The following is a 23,186-nucleotide window of genomic DNA, read 5'->3' as shown; positions in this document are numbered from 1 at the left end:
GTTTTTCTTCTTTACCTTCATTTATTCGACATCGACAATGATGGTATTTTCATTTGATTTCTTTTTGAAGTATATAACTTTTTTGCTTCAATAATTTAAAGAATTTAAATTCAAAACCACAATCAGGTGATTTGACTTTTTTTTATTTTAAATTAAAGATCATCTATTTTAAGATATGAACATTAAAGAGTAGCTCGAAAAACAGACAATAAAGATGTTAGTAATTTTTTAAAAATAATTGAATTAATGAAATCGAACTACACTGAATCGAAGATTTCGATATAAATCTATAATCCTAAAGAATAATTAGGGATGAATTTTTTGTTTCATAAAGAAAAATGACCGAACCACATATATATCGTCTTGAACATTGGTATACTTAGATCTTGCAGTAAACTTTGTTCAAAAGGATTACAATGTCAAATTCAAAAGTTATTGTCAATACTACAACTCTTCAAGTACTTTTATATTATGGATGTTATTTTTTAAGTGGGCCCAACTTAAAAGTCGGCAAGTTGCCCACTTAGTGTTTACTCATTTTATGGCTATAAATATAGTATCTTTCTTGTGCAATGTGAGAAAAAAACACGAAACATTACTCTTCTGCTCCTTTTTCTTCCTCCTACTCTCTTCTTCTTATTTTGATAAGTTAGTTTATTTTATAAAACATTATCAGCACAAGTCTCCATCGCTTTGAGCTATATTTTTAAGAAGGTAACAAAAGTGGTAACAATTTTATTTTCTTATAATGTCTAATATTTCTAAACTTGAATTTGTTGCTCTTGACATATCTGAAAAAGGCTACTCATCATGGGCACTAGATGCCGAAATACATCTAGAATCGATGGGTCTGGCAGACACCATCAGAGATGACAATACTGCATCTAGTCAAGACCGTGCCAAAGACATGATATTTCTCCGTCACCATCTTGACGAGAGATTAAAATTACAATACCTAACATTAAAGGATCTCCTTAAACTATGGAAGAATCTTAAAGAAAGATATGACCATCTGAAGTTGGTTATCCTTCCACAGGCACGTTATAATTGGCTAAATTTGAGATTAATGAATTTTAAAAATATAACCAAATATAATTCTGTCTTGTTTAGAATTATAGCTTAGTTAAATTTATGCGGAGAAAAAATCACTGAGCAAGATAAACTTGAAAAAACATACTCCACATTCCCATCCGCGAATATGTTCCTGCAGCAGCAATATCACGAAAAGGGTTTTAAGAAATATTCTGAATTACTATCTCACATTCTGATTGCTGAACGACACAATGAACTATTAATAAAAAATCATGATAGTCGGCCCGTTGGTTCTTTGCCACTCCCTGAAGTAAATAAGACAAATTATAACCAACGAGAAAGAGGTCATGGCCCCAGTCGTGATCGTGGTCGTGGTCGAAGAAGAAATTATAATCATGATGATCGGCAGTACAAAAAGAAGAGTGAAAAGCCAGAAGCTTTACCAAAGAAAAATTCAAAAAGTATATGTCATAGATGTGGAGGTATGGGCCACTGATCGCGGACTTGCCGATCATCAAAACGTCTGATTCAGCTATATCAGGCATCCTTGAAGAGGGCAGAAAATAATCCAGAGACAAACTCTATCTCTGAAGATAATATTGAACCTATGCATGTGGATGTAGCTGATTTCTTTAATTTTTCAAAAGACAATATGAACATTGATAAGCCTAATAATATTTTAAATAATTTTCTTTTTATTTGTGTGTACTAAATGATATTTCTAGTCCATATTAATAAATAAAATTTGCGAGTCATGTATTAATTATAATATTTACTTTATTTCTTTTTGAAGAAAATATGAATATGCCTCATATTTTGTTTGGATTAATGATCAATTACGAGGATATTTGTGTAATTGATAGTGGAACAACTCATGCTATTTTTAAAGATGAGACATATATTTCAACCTGCTTAGAAGAAAAGCAAATGTTACTACAATTTATGATAATTCAAAAATGATTGAATGCTCCAAAAGAGCTACTATATTTCTGCCTAAGGGGACAGAAATTATTATAGAAGATGCACTATTCTCTTCTAAATCCCAAGAAACTTGTTAAGTTTTAAAGATATCCACAGAAATAGATATCATATTGAGACACTAAACGAAATAAATAATGAATATTTTGATATAACCAAGAGTGTATCAGGCCAGAAATATATTTTGGAAAAATTACCAACTTTGTTGTCTGGCCTATATTATGCAAAAATTAGTGCAATTGAAGCACATATGATCGTAAACCAGAAGTTTACTGATCTAAATATATTTGTGCTACGGCTTGATCGAATAGGTCATACTGGATCAATAATGATGAGACGAATTCTTGAAAATTCAACTGGACATCCGTTAAAGAACCAGAAGATTCTTACGATTGATGAATTTTACATGCGTTGCTTGTTATCAAGGCAAATTAATTGCCAGACCATCGACCCTGAAGGTTGACATCGAATCTTCTGTCTTTTTAGAGTGTATATATGGAGATATATGTGGATTTATTCATCCACCTAATGGATCATTTAAATATTTTATGGTCTTAATAGATGCATTATCTAGATGATCTCATTGTGCCTCTTATCATCTCGCAACCTGGCGTTTGCGAAGATGTTAGCACAAATAATAAGATTAAGGACGCAATTTTCAGATTATCCAATTAAGACTATTCGCCTTGATAATGCTGGAGAATTTACATTCCAAACTCTTGATGATTATTGTTTATCAATTGGGATAAAAACTGAACATTCTGTTGCTCATGTTCATACTCAAAATGGCCTTACGCCTACAATTGATAGCCAGACCTCTACTAATGAAAATAAAATTGTCATTTACTGTTTGGGTCATGCTATTTTACATGCAACAGCACTTGTATATCTCAAACTGACACATTATAATAAATACTCTCCTTCACAATTAGTATTTGATTATGAGCCAAAAATAACCCATTTACGAATTTTTGATTATACGGTATATGTTCCTGTAGCACCACCACAACGTATAAAAATGGACCCTCAACGAAGGTTGGGCATATATATTGGGTTTGACTCACCCTTCATAATTCGCTACGTTGAACCGCTGATATGAGACTTATTTACTGCTCGATTTGCAGATTGTCGGTTTGATGAAACAATTTTTCCGCCATTAGGGGGAGAGAAAAATTGCGTGAAAGGTTTCATCACTATCTTATTTTGATCCACGTACCCGTACATTTGAGCAGGAGGTCCAAAAGATCATCCACTTATAGAGCATAGCAAATCAAATGCCAGATGTATTTACTGATTTAAAATGGATAACTAAGTCACATATCCCTGTAGTAAATGTGCCTATCCAGATTGATATCCCAAAAGGACCATCTACTAGTATAATAGCTTCTGAATCTCAAACACGCCTGAATTATGGTAGACCATTGGGTTCAAAAGATAAAAATCCTAGAAAGAGAAACGTAGGGAATAACAAAAATGATACTACAAAAGAACCCCCCAAATAAGGTCAAAATTTGAGTAATCCTGATATTCCTAAAGAAATCAGTGAACCCGAGACTCAAGTGAATGAAGAACTTTCAATAAGTTCTACCGGTGGTGAGATAAGTTTAGATCGATCAAAATTATGGTGGATAATATTTTTGCATACAATGTTGCAATTAACCTCATACAAAGAGACCTTTCTATGAGCAAGCACACTTGATGGAGCATGTAATTTATTTGTTATTGTTATTTATTGTTATTCTGTTATTTTCAATTTGATACATCTTTACCTGTTACTTGACCTTCCAACTGTTAAAAAAAACTAATATTTGGATGCATTTTTCTTCATTAGGTTGCATATTTCCATTAGCTTATGGAATTGTCGACACCGAGAATGATTCTTCGTGGACATGGTTCTTTCCACAATTCAAAAATGCATTTGGGGAGAGGGAAAAAATATGTGTTGTATCATACAGAAATAAGAGTATAATGAAGAGTTTAAGCATTATTTTTTCAAATGTTCCTCATTATGCATGCATATGACATCTTTGGAAGAATGTGTGTACGAACTTCAAGAGGAGCAAAAAATCACTGAGTGTTTTGTTCTACTCAATGGCCAAATCTTATAGAAAAGAAGACTTTGAAAAATTAATGAATAAGGTAGAAAATATTGATTACAGGGTTAAGGAGTACCTGTAGGTAGTTGAGTATGAAAAATGGTCTAGAGTTCATACAATAATAAATAGAAGACGAATGGTGACTTCAAACATTGCCGAATGTATCAATGGGTGCCTTGTTGAGGCACGATAACGACCTATATTAGAGTTCTTGGAGGAGGCTAGAATTTTATTTGATTCTTGGCACTGCAAAAACAGAGAGATTTCCTCATATACAAAGGAAACATTAGGGAGAAGGTTTGAAGAGATTTTGATTCTAAAAATGTCTAAAAGTTCAAGAATGAAGGTATGTATCTTGGCCTCAATATGTTATGTATCACTAATGACTTGATGTATCAATGTGTTTTTCAGATTTATTGATTTAAATCAAGCTCATAGAATAGCTAAGTGAAAGTCAGAGACTTCCTTTTTAGGAATCTTACACTTTGCAGGTTGTTTCATCAACTAAGTTTATGTTTTCAGTTTATGAATCTGGAAGAAGATACATTGTATGCCTTGGACGAAAAATATGTAATTGTGGAAGATTTCCACTAGATGAGATATCGTGTGCACGTGCACTCACGCTTTTAAAAAACAGAAATGTTATAAATATGCATCTATACTGCTCTGATTACTACAAATCAGCTGCATTAGCCAAAACTTATGAGGTTCCAATGGTTCCAATTTCTAATAAAGAAGATTGGTCGACTCCAGATTATATTTCAAATTAATTCGTTTTGCCTCCTAGATTCAAAAGGATGCCTGGACGACCAAGAAAATAAGAGAAAAAAATTTAGATGAGAAGCTAACATCAAACACAAATTATTGTGGACATTGTGGACAAGAAGGTCATAACCGACGAACTTGCACTTTTATACCCGATGAGAAGTGACACTGTGTTCATATGATACATTAATATTACTGATGCTTTGAACTTTCAACATATATTTATCTTGAATTTGAATAAATGTCATTTAATCTTTTCGAATAAGAATGTATCTTTTTTTTGAATTGTTGATACAATTCAGACTACTTGTTATCTGAAGTTTTTTAAGATGATACATTATCATTTTATTGGTTATATTTCATAACATGTATTATTTATTTAGTTGGTTGTAATTAGAATATTCAGTTCTTTCAAATTCATGTGTTTGTGTATTATCAATCTACCAAGTTCAAAAAACTACTTAACATCAACCATTTCTCCTTGAACAGGAGTTATGAAATCTCTCTTGGGCTTTGGTGGATCGTCATTTTTGCTGATATAACCATCATTGACCTTTAAGTAGTAAAAGTTATTAAATATCAAAATAACATCAAAATTGATATTTAAGTTGACACGTGATTGATACATCATTGTTATGAATCTGATACATCAGATAAAGCTATATAAATGTTTAACAGATATATAGAAATGATAAATTCAAAAGACGTATATGATGCAAAGAGAATGTGTATGATATAAATCTGATATTGATTTAGACTTATTTGGCACAAAGCACTACATGGTGTTTTATTGGACATATATCGGAAGCATTAAAAATCGATACATTAAAAATCTGATATATAAACTATAATTATGACCTGTATATAAAATTGATACATAAGATATATGTACTGATACAAAGACTTATGTTATGAACAACAAAAAGTTATATTCAACAACATCTACTAAATAGTTTAACAGCAAAAAATTAACATAGTAGGATTTTACTAAAAAAAAATTCACAAATACTACATAATCAAAAAACAATATTTACTGTTGGTGCCAAAACAAAAGTCTGCATTCTACTACTATCAATTTCAAAAAAATTACTCGACGTCTTTTCCTTGACCAGGAGAGATGAAATCTTTCTTAGTTTTTTTAGATCGTCATTTTTACTAACATAACCATCCTTGACCTTCCGATAATCATAATTCCACAATAACAAGGGGTATCTTGAACGGAAATATTCAACATGTAGTGCAGTAGTTGGAATAGAAATTCTATCACTAAAATATTCAGCAAAAACAGTCATGAACACACCATAATTCTTGCAAACAAAGTATTAACCAACTTAAAATAAAATAAAAATGGCATTTAATGAATTACATATGCATAACTGTTAATACTCACAAGATATTGCTTCCTTGTTGCGCAATGCCTTTAACATATTCAATTTCAAAAGGGTAATGTGCTTCAAGCAGGTTACCAATTGATTTGTTCTTGTATGAATCAAGCGATGACTAATCAGTACGTTTATTCTTTTAAAAAAAATCACTATCGTGAAGGTATGTAGGTAGCATTACTGCTATCTTTTGAATATCAAGGGAAGAGTTTCTACTGCTTGTTCCAGATGATGAATCATAGAATCGTATCAACCTCTGTTTCAACACAACTATTACGAGAACCCAATGAAAATCCTTATCACAGTTTACCCGAATATATACCTTATCTACCAAATGCCATGGCAAATCAGTGGGGATTGAGAAATCTCTTAATATGTTCTTCACAGACCTCTCGTGATGAGCTACAACATAGGCCCGCGCCATGTCTTCTTCGATAAAAATATCAGGTGGAATATAATAGTATCGTGTGTGTGCAGATTCGATGAAGACTTTGAAGATACAGTTTGTTGTTGTGTATCAATACTGATTGACCGACTGTATCTTGGACTTCTTTCGAAGGTAGTAAAATATTACATTGATATGCTACATATGCCAAAATCTTTAAAAGGGTGTGTTTTATACCTATCCGTCGATATTTTTCCTTATCCCTTTCACCAGACCCAAAATTTGTTAGGTGCAATGATTGTAAGATCTTAGAAGGTATCCTACTTCGTGAAAGAAGTGTCTTCGCATCATCTGGCAACACATTGAATTTGGATGGAAGAGTGGTAGGTAATTGGCTATCACGCAGTAGACATTTAGCTTGAACTACTTGTTCATGACATAGCCGGTAATAGAAGTCCGAATATTAGAGCATCTACCACTTCTCGAGTTTCAGACGATATCGAGGTTAAAATTATGGAATCCTATTTTTTAAGAATGATAAAAAAATTATTACTTCAGAATAATAGCCTGTACTAAATTTTAGGAATCAGATACAAGTGTGAAATATCATCGATACACCGAGGTTAATTTTGTCTTTATCAATTTGCTCAACATGTTCTTCAACTTGAACAATATTATGAACAATATCTCTTGCATCTTTCATTGCATAATTTGATTCTTCTGATGCATTATCCTAAATTAAATGTATCACGTCAATACTAAACTTATTAATGTTGAATGTATCATAAGAATTACTCTGATATATTATTTTTAATGTATCAAGAGCAACAGATACTTCAAAAGATTATGCGATAGCTGATTCAATGTGAAGTGCTGATACATCCTGCAATTACTGCAGAATATTGGATGGTTCTATTTTCTACAAATATAATATTTACAATATCTTATGAAAATGACTATTGAAATAAAAAAATAAAGAATCTAATACATGTCCACAAACTGTATCAAGTCTCTATAGATCATCATAGATGTATCAGATACAATAGCTATATAGAATCAAATTAGTCATAAATTATTTTTGATATAATACCTTTCATGTATCAATAGCAGCCTACTTTTCATGAGATTCTGCAGCATTTGATACCATGTGATGTTCTGATACATCATCAATTTCTTGTATTATCTTAGATGATTTTGATATGTGACCATGAAATGATTTGATATGTGACCATGAAATGTATCAAGATATATAGATCATCACAGATGTAACAGATACAAGAACTATGTAGCATTAGTTTTGTCATAAATTTAATTTTGATACATTATCTTAAATGTATCAATAGCAACATGTTGTTGGAGAGATTCTGCAGCATCTGATATCATGTGATGATCTGATACATTATCCATTTTTTGTATCGTCTTCGATAATTCTACTTCCTACAATTATAAAAGTACATCAAAATATAATTATCAAGAACTACATAATGTATCTATCTGAATATTTTTTCGGACATGAGATTGATCATGTGGTAAGGGGGAATCAGGTTTATTTGGATCATTGTGCTTCTCCAATACAATAGGTGTCTATTTTTCTTTCACCACGTCAAATTGTTGAATAAAATCATCTTTTTGAATTGGAGATGATGGGCTAGTCATGTGGTGCACTATATTTTTAATGGCTTTCAAGAGATCGATGTGATTTGAATCGATTTTATTTTCTAATCGCTTGAACTTTCGGTCAACCTTAATACAATAATATAAAAAATCAGAATATATCAACTTATTAAAAGTATATTGACTAACTTAAATCTTATACTAATAACTTACGTATTTATTTAGAGACTTCTTTAAGGCTTTGAATTCCACATGAATAATTTGATCCGATTGATCGGAAGATTCACCTCCTCCCCACTGACTTTGCCACTGGTTCTGTAGTAGTAGAAACAGACTTTTTGGATAGCTTTGGTGGTATGACATCTTTGTCTTTGTTAACCGTTTCTACTAGAATTAATTTTTTACCACGAGCAATCTTCCTTCTTTTGAGAGGAGGTGGAGAAGATGTATCAGAAACACGATCGGATCTTCTTAACAATTCTTCGGATGGTTTAGTTGAAAAGTCCTCAAATCCGAATAGTTCTTGAGGTTCCATTAATTTGGGCTTGGCAGCTGATGTAGTAGTTTTATAAGGAGGTTCACTGCTAGGAATGTCAAGTGATTCCATTTCATCTTGAGTTGGGACAATATTGGAGCATGTATATTGAAAAAAATAGAGTGAAAAGCAGAAAAAATAAAACAAGTATCATTATGTATTATGGGTGCATGACAGGAGTCTAATGTATCAAAAAAAAGTCTATTGTATTAGATTCAAGACTATTGAATGTGTCATAAATGTTGTATATACTGAATCAGAGCATAATTGAAAAATAAATAATCTTACACTATAGTTAATAAGCAACAAATGATATATACATTTGATATAAATATGAATATGATTTTATGAAATATACCTAACTGAAAATGCTAGACATGAAGGTCTCAAATTTGGGTTGACTGCAACAACACGCCAATTAAGAATTCTAGGAATATGATTACCCACTCTTATGATAATTTTAGAAGGGACCTGAGATGCATATTCGTAAATCCATGCATTGAGAGCATATGGTATGCTGCCCAAATGATACATTTGTTTGGGAGTAGTAAACTCCTGCCTCATGCCTTTTATAAATTTGAAAAATGCTATTTTACCCTTTGAAAATTCATCCATATTATCGGTACATTGCAAATTGATAATAATAGCAAATTTCTTAATTGAGAAATGGAGTATGTTACCCTGAACGTGATGAATGTGCAATTCATCTGTGTTTTTCTGCTCCACCTCGAGAAGTAAGAGACATTTGATGATTTGACCTTGAAAATTACACTATGACATATCTAGGTAGTGACCAAAGATAGTTTGTCTAAATAACTGGATAGCTTCTTTACCTATTGATGATTTTAAATCATCAATATAATTAGCAGTATATGTAGTGCCGATCTCAAAGAGTGGAAAAAGATCTTTTGATGATGTACTTCAGTCCCTGCATTGCCAGAACAAATGAATAAATACAACTTGTACTTGATACATTGTTTATCTGACTTCATGAATACGTGACATAAAATGATACATTAGAATATATAATACAAAGTGACTTTATGTATCAGGTGCATGACTAATCAGTATACTTATAAAACTTATGTATATTGATATGAGACACTTTGTTTTGCCCTTACATATCAAAAATAATAGAAAAAGCAGAAAATAATGCATCATAAACCACACAAAATCAGAAAACCCTTATGTAGATGTATCGAAAAATTATAAAAAGCAGTAAGCCTTATGTATAAGAAAAATAATAATAAAAACCATATCAGAATCTTAAGTATCAGCATACGAACTTTAAGAAAGGTACATTGAAATGAATTAGAAAAATCGAGATTTAAAAATAAAAATAACAGAAAATAGATTAGATGAACTCATGCCTTTGGGAGATTAGGGTGTGTTGTAACCCCTTCAATTTTTTTCTCTGCTTCTGTGGGTGCTTGTTGAACTGGAGATTTCGACTTCAATTTCGCATGTAATTTATCCATAACTACAGGATCATTATGTTGTTTGGATCTAAACTCGTGGTAACCTTCTCAAGATGAATCAGAACTCTGTGAAACAAGAATTCTTTGATTTTGATTCAACTGTGTGAGACCAAAGCTAAAAGATGGAGCTGAATCCATGTGTATCAGTGAACAAAAGGAGTAAAAACAATAAAAAATTACAGTAGAAATCAATGAAAAGTTGAAAGAGGTGAAATCGAAGCGAGATGACAAAGAAGGAAGAACTTGAATTACCTTAATTAGAAGCTTGAAATTGAGTAAAACTTGGACTGAAAATTCAAAAAAATAATTGCATTGTTTGTGGCTTGAAAATAGGCGAGGATTTAGGATAGTTGGGACAACTGGAATAGAATGTATCTGTGACAAAGATCAGAGTCAAAAATAAAAGAATTTTTGAGATTTTTACGAATGATAAAGAATAATAGTAAATATAGTAATATATATATAGATAACTTTTCTTCATAAAAAAGCCAAACCGGGGAATCCCAAAACTTGAACAAATCGTGATTAGTGTAACTTAAAAAATATTATTATAACTATATAAATAGTGTATTTGGACCAAAAACCACTCTCTCTCTTTCTGCGTCTTTGTTATTATCCCCAAAGTCCCCAATCGGTCTTCTAGGGTTTAAGCTGTGGTTGTAAACTTGTAAGGATTGCAGATGGCTGGTAATGGTATTCACCCATACCACCAACAATGGCCTCCATCTCAAGCCCCTCCTCCTCCTTCTGCCGCTCCTCCACATCATCACCATCACTCAATGCCCATCGATGAGGTAAACACCCATATAAAACACTTGCAGATTCTTCCTTACTTTCTCCTTCACTTAATTACCGGTCCTGTCATTTTCAGGTTCGGACGATTTTCATCTCCGGGCTACCGCAGGATGTAAAGGAGAGAGAATTGGTGAACCTTCTGAGGTGGTTGCCAGGTTACGAAGCATCTCAGCTCAATTTCAAAGGAGAACTACCCATGGGTTTTGCCTTATTCTCCAACCATCAATGTGCTATAGGTGCAAAGGACGCCATTCAGGTCATTTTTCATGATATTCTTCTCCAGCTTTTTCTCGCTGCTGAAAATGTCTTTCTTTCTTTCTTTTTTTTTTTTGCATAATTTCGTTCTTGGATGACTGTAGGGTTTGGTTTTTGACACGGAGGGGAAATGTGTTCTGCACACTGAGATGGCCAAGAAAAATCTCTTTGTCAAAAGAGGTGAATTTTTATTATTGACTTCTCTCTTTAGCTTCTTGCTTTTCTTTCTGCTTTCTACTTAAAAAAATTATATACATGTCCTTGTAATCAAGGTTTTGCAGGGAAAAAGGGCTTACTTCTTTGGTTAAATAATGCAAGTAGGAATACTTAATATCATTTCATTCAATGCACAAAATAGTACGTACCTTTTTAGTAACCATTTTATGTGAATGTGTTACTATATGGAAAGCCAATCAATTATTTGAGTACAATTTCTTAAATTCTTTTTAAATATTTTAAATTATTAATTATATTGACTTATAGGTACTTTTGATATTGTTTATAATCAATAAATGCTAAGGGAGATCGTCACTTTGGTTGTCTATGGGTCACTCTATTTTCTAAAATCCATGTCTGCCTCTGCAAGCATAAAACTTTAAGGTACCTGAGAAGATTAATGAAGGATTTGGCTGTTATTCCTTTTTAAAGCAGTCTCACCTATTCACTTCAATCTTACAAGGGCAAGCTATTTTATGTGGCAAGTGCTAGCTTGTTCTTACCAAGTGAGATGTGCTGTGCACTGTCTTGAGTTTACATATCTAGAATTGCGTTGGCTGATTATTTTGAGTTTAAATTTCTGTGGGATTATCTGCTGGAGATTAGGAGGCTATATGTACCCGGAGGGGTCAACCTTATTTTTTTTGAATAGACGTCCACCGAAAAGAACTTAATAAACTTACATGAGATTTCCTTAGGTATGGTAGTAGTGGAAAATTCAAATATCTTATACTTGGATACCGAGCATTATCTAAACCACTCTGTCAGAAGATTAGGGAATCAAAGACTGACATTAGTCTTACTTGTTCTTCCTCCTACGCATGTTGCCTCCCAGCCCACATTTTTTAATGGTAAGATTAGTTACGGGGAAAATGATTGTTTCTATTGTTTATAGACCATGGTGGAAAATAAATGTTTCAGAGTGTCAGAATAGCTGTTAACCTGGCAAACTCTTACTCATATTGCTTGTAAATTTTCACAGAAGTGTTAAGCAAGGCAAAGGGAGAATAGTTTGGGGCACTTCATTGATTTTCTTTTAAAAGAATGGAATATTTTGGATTACATTAACTTTTATGACTTCCTCAACTTAGCAACTTTATGTTTTTTTTTTGATTTGTATTGGTATTTATTCCACTGTTTGCGGATTTCTCATTTGTGGTTGATCTTTTAGCGCCTCTGAGATTATCTGCTCTAGTGGTTTTACCCACCTTTATTTGTATGACAAAACAACGTTACACTAGATTCTTCTTATTTGATTTGTCTGCAGGAATTGTAGCTGATTCAAATGCACATGACCAGAGTAAACGTATGCGTACTGGAGGTGATTACACACACTCTGGTTATTCAAGTCCCTCGCCTTTCCACCCTCCTCCCGCACCTGTCTGGGCACCACATGGGTAAGAGTTCTTCTAAATACAAAATTTTCTTTTGCATATTAAGACAACTTTATGATGAAAAGTGTGATAGCGACAGGAATTGATTGTTCTAGCAACATAGAGCTAATTTTTGAACTATTTATAATCAAGTTGCTAGGAGGAAAAAGAAAAGAAAGTTAAAAGGAGGTTAATGATTGTATCTCCTTTATTTCCAACACCCAACCCACCCCCCAAATACAAAAAAGTAAGGAATTGTATTTCTCAGGTATATCACTCAAGCTCCTCCACCATACAATCCATATGGAGGCTACCCTGTTGCGCACATGCCAATGGCTGCACCTGCTCCTGTGCCAGCACCAAGCAGTTATGCTCCAGTCCAGGTGATGCATGCATTTCTCTGCCTCTGTCATTTGTGTGGGATTTGCAACCTTTTGTGTACTAAGGGGTAGTTTGATGTGATGGATAAGAAAAAATAGTCCTGGGATAAGTTTTTAGTACACCACAATTCTTTGTTTGGTTACAAAGTCTGGGATAACTTATCCCAAGATTAATAATTATGATTGGGATAAGTTATACCTACCTGTGGGTGAATACTAATGCAGGGATAACTTATCCCGGGATAAAAATGTAAAATAACAAAATTACCTCCCTTAAACCCTCTTTTATACATCACTTTTACATCCATGTATATTCAAATAATTGTTAATACCATGTATAATAACATTCATAACCTTTACTACTTGTTATTTTTATGATAATATATTTTTCCATTAAAATATTACACTATAAATGCAATTTTTATTTATGAATATATGGTACGTTTGAATTTATTTAACTAATTCTTATGTTTATTTATATTTTGATTTCTCTTATATTTTTAATTAAATAGTCTTTAAATCACTTGAAAATTTGTATGTTATATATCAATTAAGATGAAAATAACTTTAATAGTTTACAATATAGGAGTTATATGTACTTAAATGAAGTGACATCAACAATAAAATCTCTTTACTTTAACAAACTTAAGATGAAAGTTTTATTTTTAAGCTCAATAAGATGAAAGTTTTATATTTAAAAACACACGGCACAATCATGAGAATGCACACACAAAAATATTTAAGCTAAATAGGATGATTTTTTTTTTTTAAGAATGAATAACTAAAGCTTGCATAGGAAGTATAAAAAACTAAATAAGATGGAGGATATTTTTGTAAACAAACAACTTATTCTTAGAAATTATGCAATGCATATTATTTCGAATATGACAAACCAAAAAATCAATAAAAACTAATTCCAGCATAGCTAATCTCAGCATAACTTATCCGAACATAACTTATCCCAACATAACTTATCTTCAAACCAAACGACCCCCAAGGGTTGACATCTTTTCCAGCGTGCCTTCTCTTTTGTGCTTCTTTTTTAGGTTGTCTTGTTTCCGTTTTTAATCTGGGTTTACTATGGCATATTCGTTTACGGCTTAGAGCATTAACTTTACTGTTAAGTTGGTTGGATCTGACTTCCTTCAGTATATTAGTATCTGTGTTCTGCAGATCTTTTTGAGACTGTGTTACTGCTGATATTGTTGGGACAGAGTAATGCTTTATATAGTTGGTGGATGTAGCATTTCAGCAGTATATGCTTGTTCTGAATATTAATGCACCTTGTATGGTATAGTTTGTGTTTTGCTTTGTCCACTGATCTATTTTTCTTAACTTACTGTAGAATACTAAAGACAACCCTCCCTGTAATACCCTATTCATTGGTAATCTTGGAGAGAATATAAATGAGGACGAGCTGAGGGGCCTTATCAGCGGGTATGGCTCTGCATTTTGCTATTCCGTTTATGCGGAAGTACTATTTCTTGTTTTTATGTCTCCCGCTAATGTCTAATCTATTCATTTGCTTAATGTACTATCAGACAACCTGGTTTTAAGCAGATGAAGGTTTTGAGACAGGAAAGACATACAGTGTGTTTCATAGAATTTGAAGTAAGTTTTGTATAATCCTGTACAAAATTCTTCTTGATTCATCTTTAGTTTGCGCGTACATTCTATGCTTCTTCTTCTTATCAACTTCTGCCCGTGGTATATGCAGGATGTGAATAGCGCCACCAATGTACATCACAGTTTGCAGGGTGCTGTCATACCAAGCTCTGGTTCAGTTGGCATGCGAATTCAATATCCTTTCTTTCTTGTTTAGTTGTCTCATCTACGGTCTACCAGAGCTTGATATATCACAGTCATCCTTTTTACTTTGTTACTGCCACTCTGAGTCTGACTGTTGACTTGAAAGTGTGGACTTGATGTTGGGCAAATATCACTATGATTGCTTCTAACAGGGTTGCACCTGACTACCATTTTATTTCTGATGTTGGTTTATTCTTCCTTTGTAAATTTTGTGGCCAACCTTTTAATCCTTTTCCCATTCTTTTTCTTCCCTAGCGTCCAAAATGAAAGGAGAAAATGATGATAGTGCTTTATGTGCCTCTGCATGTGACATTTGAGAAAGGGCTATTCTTCTTTAAAAGCTTACTCTTTATCTGTAGCCTTTTCCTAAATACATATTAAACCATGATCTTTGTGAGAAGTAGGTATGCTAATTTATCTTACAAAGGTGTGATCACCAGCTCATGGAAATTACTTCTTTTAGGAATCTTAGTTATCTAAATTTATAATCTATTGTAACATTCTTTGGGTGACTATGTTTCTCCTTAATATTCAGCTACATATTCAAAGAATCCATTCGGGAAAAGGAAGGACTTTGGCCACTCAGCTGTTGCCCCCAATTCCAATGGAGCTCCTCCAACTCTGACCTACCAGTAGCTGCAGGGGATGTATTCTGTTCTCTATGCTCTGCCAAATACAAATGCATCATGCAGCTGTTGCATGCATCCTTGCTATCATCAAGTCATGAGCATTATCATCTTGACATGAACATCTTTTTGGACCATATCATAGTTTATCCAAGACATGCATTTGAAGCAGTCATTTCAACATTGTCAGCTTATTCAGCGCTCACATTTTGTGACATGTCATAGGATGCATTTAATTTTTGGCCTTAAATCTTGTTGGTCTGTGGTGTCACATTGTATTCTACATTTGGGAATTTCTTTATTTTGTGTTAAAATATGTTTTAAACCTCAGCTGACTTAGCACCTCTAACAACGTATTATGTATGGAGTGAAATAGAATCTGCATCATAAATTGAGATCATAATGCGATTAGCATCCATCTCAACTCTCTCTGGTTAGGGTTGTCAGTCACTCCATTAACCCCTTACTTAAACTGATGATAACACTATAACATCCAGGTTTTCTGATCCTGGAAGACTGGATTGTCCTGGAAATTCCATTGTGCTTGTGTTATGCAGGATTTGTGCAAAAAGAGGGGACTTCCTTTTACTTGGGGGCTGGCAATCGCTGGAGTTGCTTTATCCAGGTATTTTGTTCCGCATGCAGAATGTGCACGATCGTATAGATGTTGATGCGGCACCCTGTGAGAAGATGGTTCTTGTTTGTTTCAGGCTGGTGTGCTAGGTTTGAGCTTTCTGGCTTGTTTCCTTTTTGCTCAGCTAACTCCATTTGCAAAAGAAAGTCGGACTCCTTGAGTTTTCATGGTTGATTGGTTGGATATATGATCTGTAACAATTTAGAGTGAGTGACTTTGAAGAGCAATAGTTAAAGGATTTTGTAGGTTTAGAAAATCCATTAGATTCTAAATCAGTCGGTATTTCTACCTCTTTTTTTTTTCAAAAAAATAATAATATATAAAGGTGCTAAACCGAATAACTTGATTTAATTGGTTAAATATTTTTGAATGCTACATGAAATCATCATGGTACAGTCCGTAAGTTTTATCAATGGGTCGTTTGGTTGGAGGATTGAAAAGATGATCTCCACATGATTATGCAGCGTTTGGTTTGCTTTTTGAGATAATTTTTACCTAACTAATGAAGTGTTTGGTTTGTTGCATTAAATAATATTCGTATTTGTTTCTTTTTTGGATCAATTGTTTTACTTGTGTGGAATAGGATGTTTAGTAGAGTGTTCATGGGGAAAAATGTATTATGAAAATATCTTTAAAGTAAGTGCTCTCTATGCAACATTACTTGTGTGGAGTAGTATTTACTGCATCATTGATTCTATTTCTATCTTATATATTACATAAGTTATCAGTGCCTTGTAATTTTCGTGTAACTTGTAAGCACAGCAAATGAATCCTAAGCAGAGAATTTGTCCGTTTGGGCGGCGAGTAAAAATTTATCCGCATTCCTGTTATACATAAAAACAATGAATATTTGATGCACTTTCACACACACTGTTACCATTAAGTCATACTTGGTAACTAGTAAGTATAGTCACTTTAATGTATCACTTAATCATGACAAATTATTTTTAATTTTTTGGTGTCATGGACTGGGTACTTCGATTGAGTTAAAAGTGTTACTATATATTTCCTTGTTCAGTTTGGATTTTGCACATTTTTTAAGAAATAATGATTGATATGTTGTTTTATTACGATACCTTTATTAATTGTTAGTAAGTAATTAAGGTTAAGGGTAAAATATGTAAATTGTCAAGTAAAAATGAAAATATATATTTTCAGGAGGACAAAGTAAAAATGATGTGAGGAGTGAGGAGACTTGCTAATTGGTGATTAAAATCCAATTGGTTTTCCCATTTAATATTGGTTTCAAATTACATTTGTTGAGAGGCAATAAAATTTCGTGATTGATGGCAACTTTCGACGGTCTATGATAAGGCAAAGGAATGCCACTTTGTTGCTTTCCTCTCAGTGTGAATATTTTCAATAGTTGCCTATTGCTCTTTGGAAAGGAATTTATGGCACGGTCTCCCAACAAGTTTTTGCCATCCATTTAACATCGATTACAGTTCGGAGAAAGGACAAAAAATTGTATTGCAAAGCCAATTTTTGAATGCCATTAGGAGAAAAAACAGATCAAATCTATAATGCTAAGGCCAAAAGAGTGAGCTAGACATCTCCCAAGTTCTGATACAAGAACATTCACTCAGGGAGCATTCAGGAAAAAGCTTGTATTCACTCACTGAGTACTGACAACATATGAAATGAGAGTACTTACATCAATAATGCATACGTTTCATATATAACACTCTTAATCCCCCAGAATTACAAACATGTGAACAAACTATAGGTAAAAGCTTATTCGGAGTTGAAAATCAAAAGGGACTCAACCCTAAACACCAAAAGGAATCATCGATATATTTTTTTTTACAATATTCTTTTCATTTACAAACATTTGATTCAATTAAATATACAGACCTTCTGGATTGTTGAGACACGATTATCAAATTTCTAAACTCAAAATATAAAGTAGAAAAAAAAGTAGAAGATGAATGAGAAAACGTGGAGTGAATAACCCATATTTATTAATGAAAAAAGAGAGAGCTTCACATGAGGAGTTAATAAAAAAATTATAGTTCCTATCTTTAAAATTAGTGTAATATTATTTTAGATTTGGAGTTAACCGAGAAATGATGAGCTAAATTAGTTAGTCATAATTTGTCCATAAATAAGCGTATTGATATGTGTTTTTGAAGAGGGTACAAAAAGTGTCCCAACTCAGCTTCTTCAGCTCCATATTTACATTTAATTTATGAATGTTGTTAGTTAAATTAAAAAGTGAGGCAGTGAGCCTGGTGCTGGTCGTCGAACATGGAAATTGAGTAGAAGAAGGTCAAAAAGAGCATTTCTTTATTTTATTAAATTAATTAAAAAGAAGGATTAAGGTTGTTAAAACTACACACTCCTTTTTGACAGCTCACATTTATCCCTTTGACGTGTTTCTTCAACATGTTCTCATTTCCTTTCACACTTTGACCAACACTTTATTCAAGAAAATTCCCAGATGAAGAAGAAAAACTACTACTTCATTCTCCTTAAATTACAACTTCAAATTTTCTTTTTATATATGCTACTCCCAAATATTTTCCATAATACCACTCTTATTCTCTTACATCTTCTCCAAATTATTATGAAGACTGCTGTTAAAAATTTGATCTTTTTCTACTGTTTCTGCTTCTCTCTGTCGGTTTGTGCTCTCAGTCCTGATGGCACAGCTCTACTTTCCCTTTTTAGTCACTGGACTGATGTAACCTCTTCTATCAAGTCTTCTTGGAATGCTTCAGATTTCACTCCTTGTTCTTGGGTTGGTGTTGAATGTGATAACAACCACTTTGTCACCTCTTTGAACCTCTCTGGTTATGATATCTCTGGCCAATTGGGACCTGAAATTGCTTATTTGAAGAACTTGCGTACCATTGATTTGGGGGTTAATGCTTTCTCTGGCTCCATTCCTTCTCAGCTCACAAATTGCACTCTTCTTGATTACTTAGATCTGTCCTATAACACATTTACTGGAGAAATCCCTTCAAAGATTGGAAATTTACACAAATTAACCTACATAAGCCTCTACTCTAATTCATTGACTGGTAATATTCCTGATTCCTTGTTTTCTATACCACATTTGAATACTATCTACTTAAGCCAAAACAGGTTAAATGGTTCCATCCCATCCAGCATTGGTAACTTGACTCAGCTTTTGTCTCTCTTTCTTTATGAGAATCAGTTGTCCGGTCCAATTCCGTCTTCCATAGGAAACTGTACAAACTTGCAAGACTTGTATTTGAATGAGAATCATTTAGTTGGTAGTTTGCCTGAGAATTTAGATAAGCTAGAACACCTTGTTTATTTGGACTTGAGCAATAATAGTCTAGAAGGAAGTATCCCTTTCAGTTTAGGTAACTGCAGAGATCTTGACACTCTGGTCTTGTCATCCAACAGTTTCAATGGGGAACTTCCATTAAGTTTGATGAATTGTTCTAACTTAAAAGTTCTTGCTGCTTATTCTTCTGGTTTAAGTGGCCCCATTCCTGCTTCTCTAGGCCACCTCACAAAGTTGGAGAAGCTTTACCTTACTGACAACAATTTCTCTGGAAAAATACCACCTGAGCTGGGGAAGTGCCAGGCCTTGCTGGAATTACATTTACCGGAAAACCAACTGGAAGGTGAAATTCCTAGTGAACTAGGGTCACTCAGCCAGTTGCAGTATCTCTCTCTATATTCCAACAAATTGAGTGGTGAGATTCCCCGCACTATTTGGAAGATTCAAAGTCTTCAACATCTTCTTGTCTATCGGAACAACCTGACTGGGGAGTTACCTCTTGAAATGACTGAGTTGAAACAATTGAAGAACATATCCTTGTTTGACAACCTGTTTACTGGAGTTATACCTCAAGGTTTGGGGATTAACAGCAGTCTAACACTGCTGGATTTCACGAACAACGCCTTCACAGGTCCTGTTCCACCTAATCTTTGTTTTGGCAAGAAACTGGAGAAGCTTTTGTTAGGTTATAATCATCTCGAAGGTGGCATTCCTTCTCAATTAGGGAAGTGTTCTACTTTGAAGAGAGTAATTCTCAAAAAGAATAATCTCTCTGGTGTCATTCCAGATTTTGTTAAGAATACAAATCCTATTTTCTTGGATCTCAGTGAGAATGGATTCAGTGGGAAAATACCCTCAAGTTTGGCAAATCTTGGAAATGCTACGTCAATTGACTTATCAGTGAATAAGATCTCAGGGTTTATACCACCAGAGCTGGCAAACCTTGTCAACCTCCAGGATTTGAATCTGTCGTACAATGTTTTGGAAGGTGTACTTCCATCTCAACTTTCAATCTGGCAGAGACTGTTCAAGTTTGACGCAAGTCATAATCTGTTGAGTGGATCGATCCCATCCACATTTGGAACCTTGGGAGAGCTATCCATTTTGAGTCTGAGTGAGAATAATCTTTCAGGGGGTATTCCCACCTCCTTGTTTAAACTCAAGAAGCTCTCCTCGCTGCAGCTTGGTGGAAATGCACTTGGTGGCGAAATTCATTCAGCAATTGTGACTGCATCAAGAGAAACACTGAGGTTGTTAAATCTGAGTAGTAATGGGTTGACAGGTGAACTTCCTGCAGAGCTAGGAAAATATACTTTCCTGGAGGAGTTAGATATTGCTGGCAATAATTTTTCTGGAACTTTAAGAGTTCTTAATGAAATGCGTGCATTGATCTTCGTCAATGTATCACACAACCTCTTTTCTGGTCCAGTGCCTGCAAATCTGATGAAGTTCCTAAACTTAACTCCTACCTCTTTCTCAGGAAATTCGGGCCTTTGCATGCACTGTGATCCAGAAGAAGGTTCAAATTGCCCTCAGAATAGCACTATAAGGCCCTGTGATCTTCAATCAAACAATGGAAGACACCTCAGTGGAGCAGAAACGGCAATGATTGCACTTGGGGTACTCATATTTACCATTTCCTTATTCCTAGTAATTGCTTACATGCTTCTGTGGCGCAAAACTTCTGGGAAAGGAATTGCAATCTCTGCTCAAGAAGGTGCATCATCCCTGCTTAATAAAGTATTGGAAGCTACGGAGAACCTAAATGATAAGTATGTCATTGGGAAGGGAGCACATGGAATTGTATATAAGGCCATCTTGGGTCCAGGGAAAGTGTATGCTGTGAAAAAGCTGGTTTTTGTTGGTATAAAGGATGGAAGCAGAAGTATGGTTAGAGAAATTCAGACAATTGGAAAGGTTAGACACCGCAATCTTGTCAAATTAGAAGACTTTTGGCTGAGAAAGGATTATGGACTGATTCTTTATAATTACATGGAGAACGGGAGCCTTCATGATATTCTCCATGAGACTAAGCCACCTGTAACAGTAGAATGGAGCATTCGGTACCGAATTGCTATTGGAACTGCTCAAGGGTTGTCATATCTCCATTTTGACTGTGATCCTGCCATCGTGCATCGAGATATAAAGCCCATGAATATCTTGTTGGACTCTGATCTGGAGCCTCACATATCAGATTTTGGCATTGCCGAGCTTCTGGATCAGTCTGCAGCAACTTCCGCCTCCAATACCCTCCAGGGTACAGTTGGATACATGGCTCCAGGTATCTTCGTAATTTTCATTTCTTCTCACACTTCCTTTCAGTTAGCTTTCTCTTTGGAGACCTCATCATCTGTAGGAAAATAATATTGTATGTGTCTTGTCTGTTTTGTTGACAGAAACTGCATTTGCAGCTACAAAGAGCAAGGAGTCAGATGTTTATAGTTATGGTATTGTCCTGTTAGAACTTATTACTCGAAAGAAGGCATTGGATCCTTCACTCTATGGGGATACAGATATTGTGAGTTGGGTTAGGTCTGTTTGGATAGAAACTGAAGAAATTGAGAAGATTGTGGATCCAAGCCTTGTAGACGAATTCATCGACTCAAGTGTCATGGAACAAGTAATTGAATTGCTTTCACTGGCTCTTAGATGTACAGATAAGGAAGTCAGCAAAAGACCCTCAATGAAAGAGGTAGTCAAGCTATTAACAAGGTCAAGTTCGAGTATACGAAGCAAGTACTAGCTAGCATGACATGTAGTATCTGATGTATCAGTCAGAGGGGATTCCATATAAACTTCAGATGTGTTGTAGGTACAATTTTTGAATCCCTGTTACAAAATGCTGTCTGTAGGTTGAGTCTCTTTTTATTGGTAGATGATGATAGAAATCTATGTACTGCTGCAGTTTAGGAAGAATAGGTGTTAGCCTTGTAGCTGTAAATGTTTTTCTTCATCACATGTACATGGATGAAAACTAAGATATGTTCATCGTGGTTAATCATATTCTCAGCAAAAAGCAATTCCTTTTGCAATTCTTAGCAGGATCTATTATGTTAAGGCCATATTGCTATCTCCCTAGCTAAATATTTGCAATTGTATAATTACTCCACTAAAAGAAACTCGTTGAAATATTCGCATGAGGAATCTTATACCTGCTTTCTGTTGCTTTCCTTGCAACCCTTCCAACACAAACCTACTGGAAAGTAAATATATATATATTCTTTTTTATTTTATCTCTCATCAATTTTATTCATAGTGGAAGACGTGGTGCATATTATTTGCCTTTCAATACTGGGTGTAAGCTGGTTTCTTAGATCCATTACAGGTTGCAGTTGCTACTGCGAAACGTGCTAAACATTTACAGCAATTACTTGAAACTTTACACCAAATTACTTGAAAATTTTCAACATAGACATAGTAAATTTTAATATAGTATTTTTTTGAGTCTATATTCAAAATTTCAAGTAATTAAATTCTACCTTTAAAGGAATTAAAGTTTTGAAAATTTGAAGCGTATCTTGTTGGGTTAGGTTGAATTCGAGCTCAAAAGATATTAAATTTTCATATCTAGCTCGGA

At 34.0% G+C, this 23,186-nt stretch overlaps 2 protein-coding genes across 2 annotated transcripts; both read left to right on the top strand.

The window, feature by feature from the left end:
- Positions 1 to 10,812: 10,812 nt before the first annotated feature.
- LOC129894389 (uncharacterized) lies at positions 10,813 to 16,049 on the top strand. Its single transcript, XM_055970061.1, has 9 exons — positions 10,813 to 11,059; positions 11,137 to 11,316; positions 11,420 to 11,495; positions 12,799 to 12,928; positions 13,173 to 13,287; positions 14,630 to 14,721; positions 14,826 to 14,895; positions 15,002 to 15,088; positions 15,637 to 16,049. Exons 1-9 carry the CDS (start codon positions 10,946 to 10,948, stop codon positions 15,727 to 15,729), a joined length of 957 nt encoding a protein of 318 aa, XP_055826036.1. The 5' UTR covers positions 10,813 to 10,945; the 3' UTR covers positions 15,730 to 16,049.
- Positions 16,050 to 18,710: 2,661 nt separating this feature from the next.
- LOC129895751 (receptor-like protein kinase) lies at positions 18,711 to 22,650 on the top strand. Its single transcript, XM_055971514.1, has 2 exons — positions 18,711 to 21,890; positions 22,006 to 22,650. Exons 1-2 carry the CDS (start codon positions 18,794 to 18,796, stop codon positions 22,350 to 22,352), a joined length of 3,444 nt encoding a protein of 1,147 aa, XP_055827489.1. The 5' UTR covers positions 18,711 to 18,793; the 3' UTR covers positions 22,353 to 22,650.
- The last annotated feature ends 536 nt before the right edge of the window (positions 22,651 to 23,186 follow it).

The sequence above is a fragment of the Solanum dulcamara genome, chromosome 7 (genome assembly GCF_947179165.1).
Source record: "Solanum dulcamara chromosome 7, daSolDulc1.2, whole genome shotgun sequence".
NCBI lineage: Eukaryota > Viridiplantae > Streptophyta > Magnoliopsida > Solanales > Solanaceae > Solanum > Solanum dulcamara.
The sequence above is the reverse complement of the archived record's forward strand: the minus strand, read 5'-3'. Positions and strand labels throughout refer to the sequence as shown.

Coding starts and splice junctions, on each gene's coding strand:
- LOC129894389 (XM_055970061.1), top strand. CDS start 10,946: ATGGCTGGTAATGGTATTCACCCATACCACCAACAATGGCCTCCATCT. Junction 11,060..11,136: donor ACTCAATGCCCATCGATGAG/GTAAACACCCAT, acceptor TGTCATTTTCAG/GTTCGGACGATTTTCATCTC. Junction 14,722..14,825: donor CTGAGGGGCCTTATCAGCGG/GTATGGCTCTGC, acceptor ATGTACTATCAG/ACAACCTGGTTTTAAGCAGA.
- LOC129895751 (XM_055971514.1), top strand. CDS start 18,794: ATGAAGAAGAAAAACTACTACTTCATTCTCCTTAAATTACAACTTCAA. Junction 21,891..22,005: donor AGTTGGATACATGGCTCCAG/GTATCTTCGTAA, acceptor TTTTGTTGACAG/AAACTGCATTTGCAGCTACA.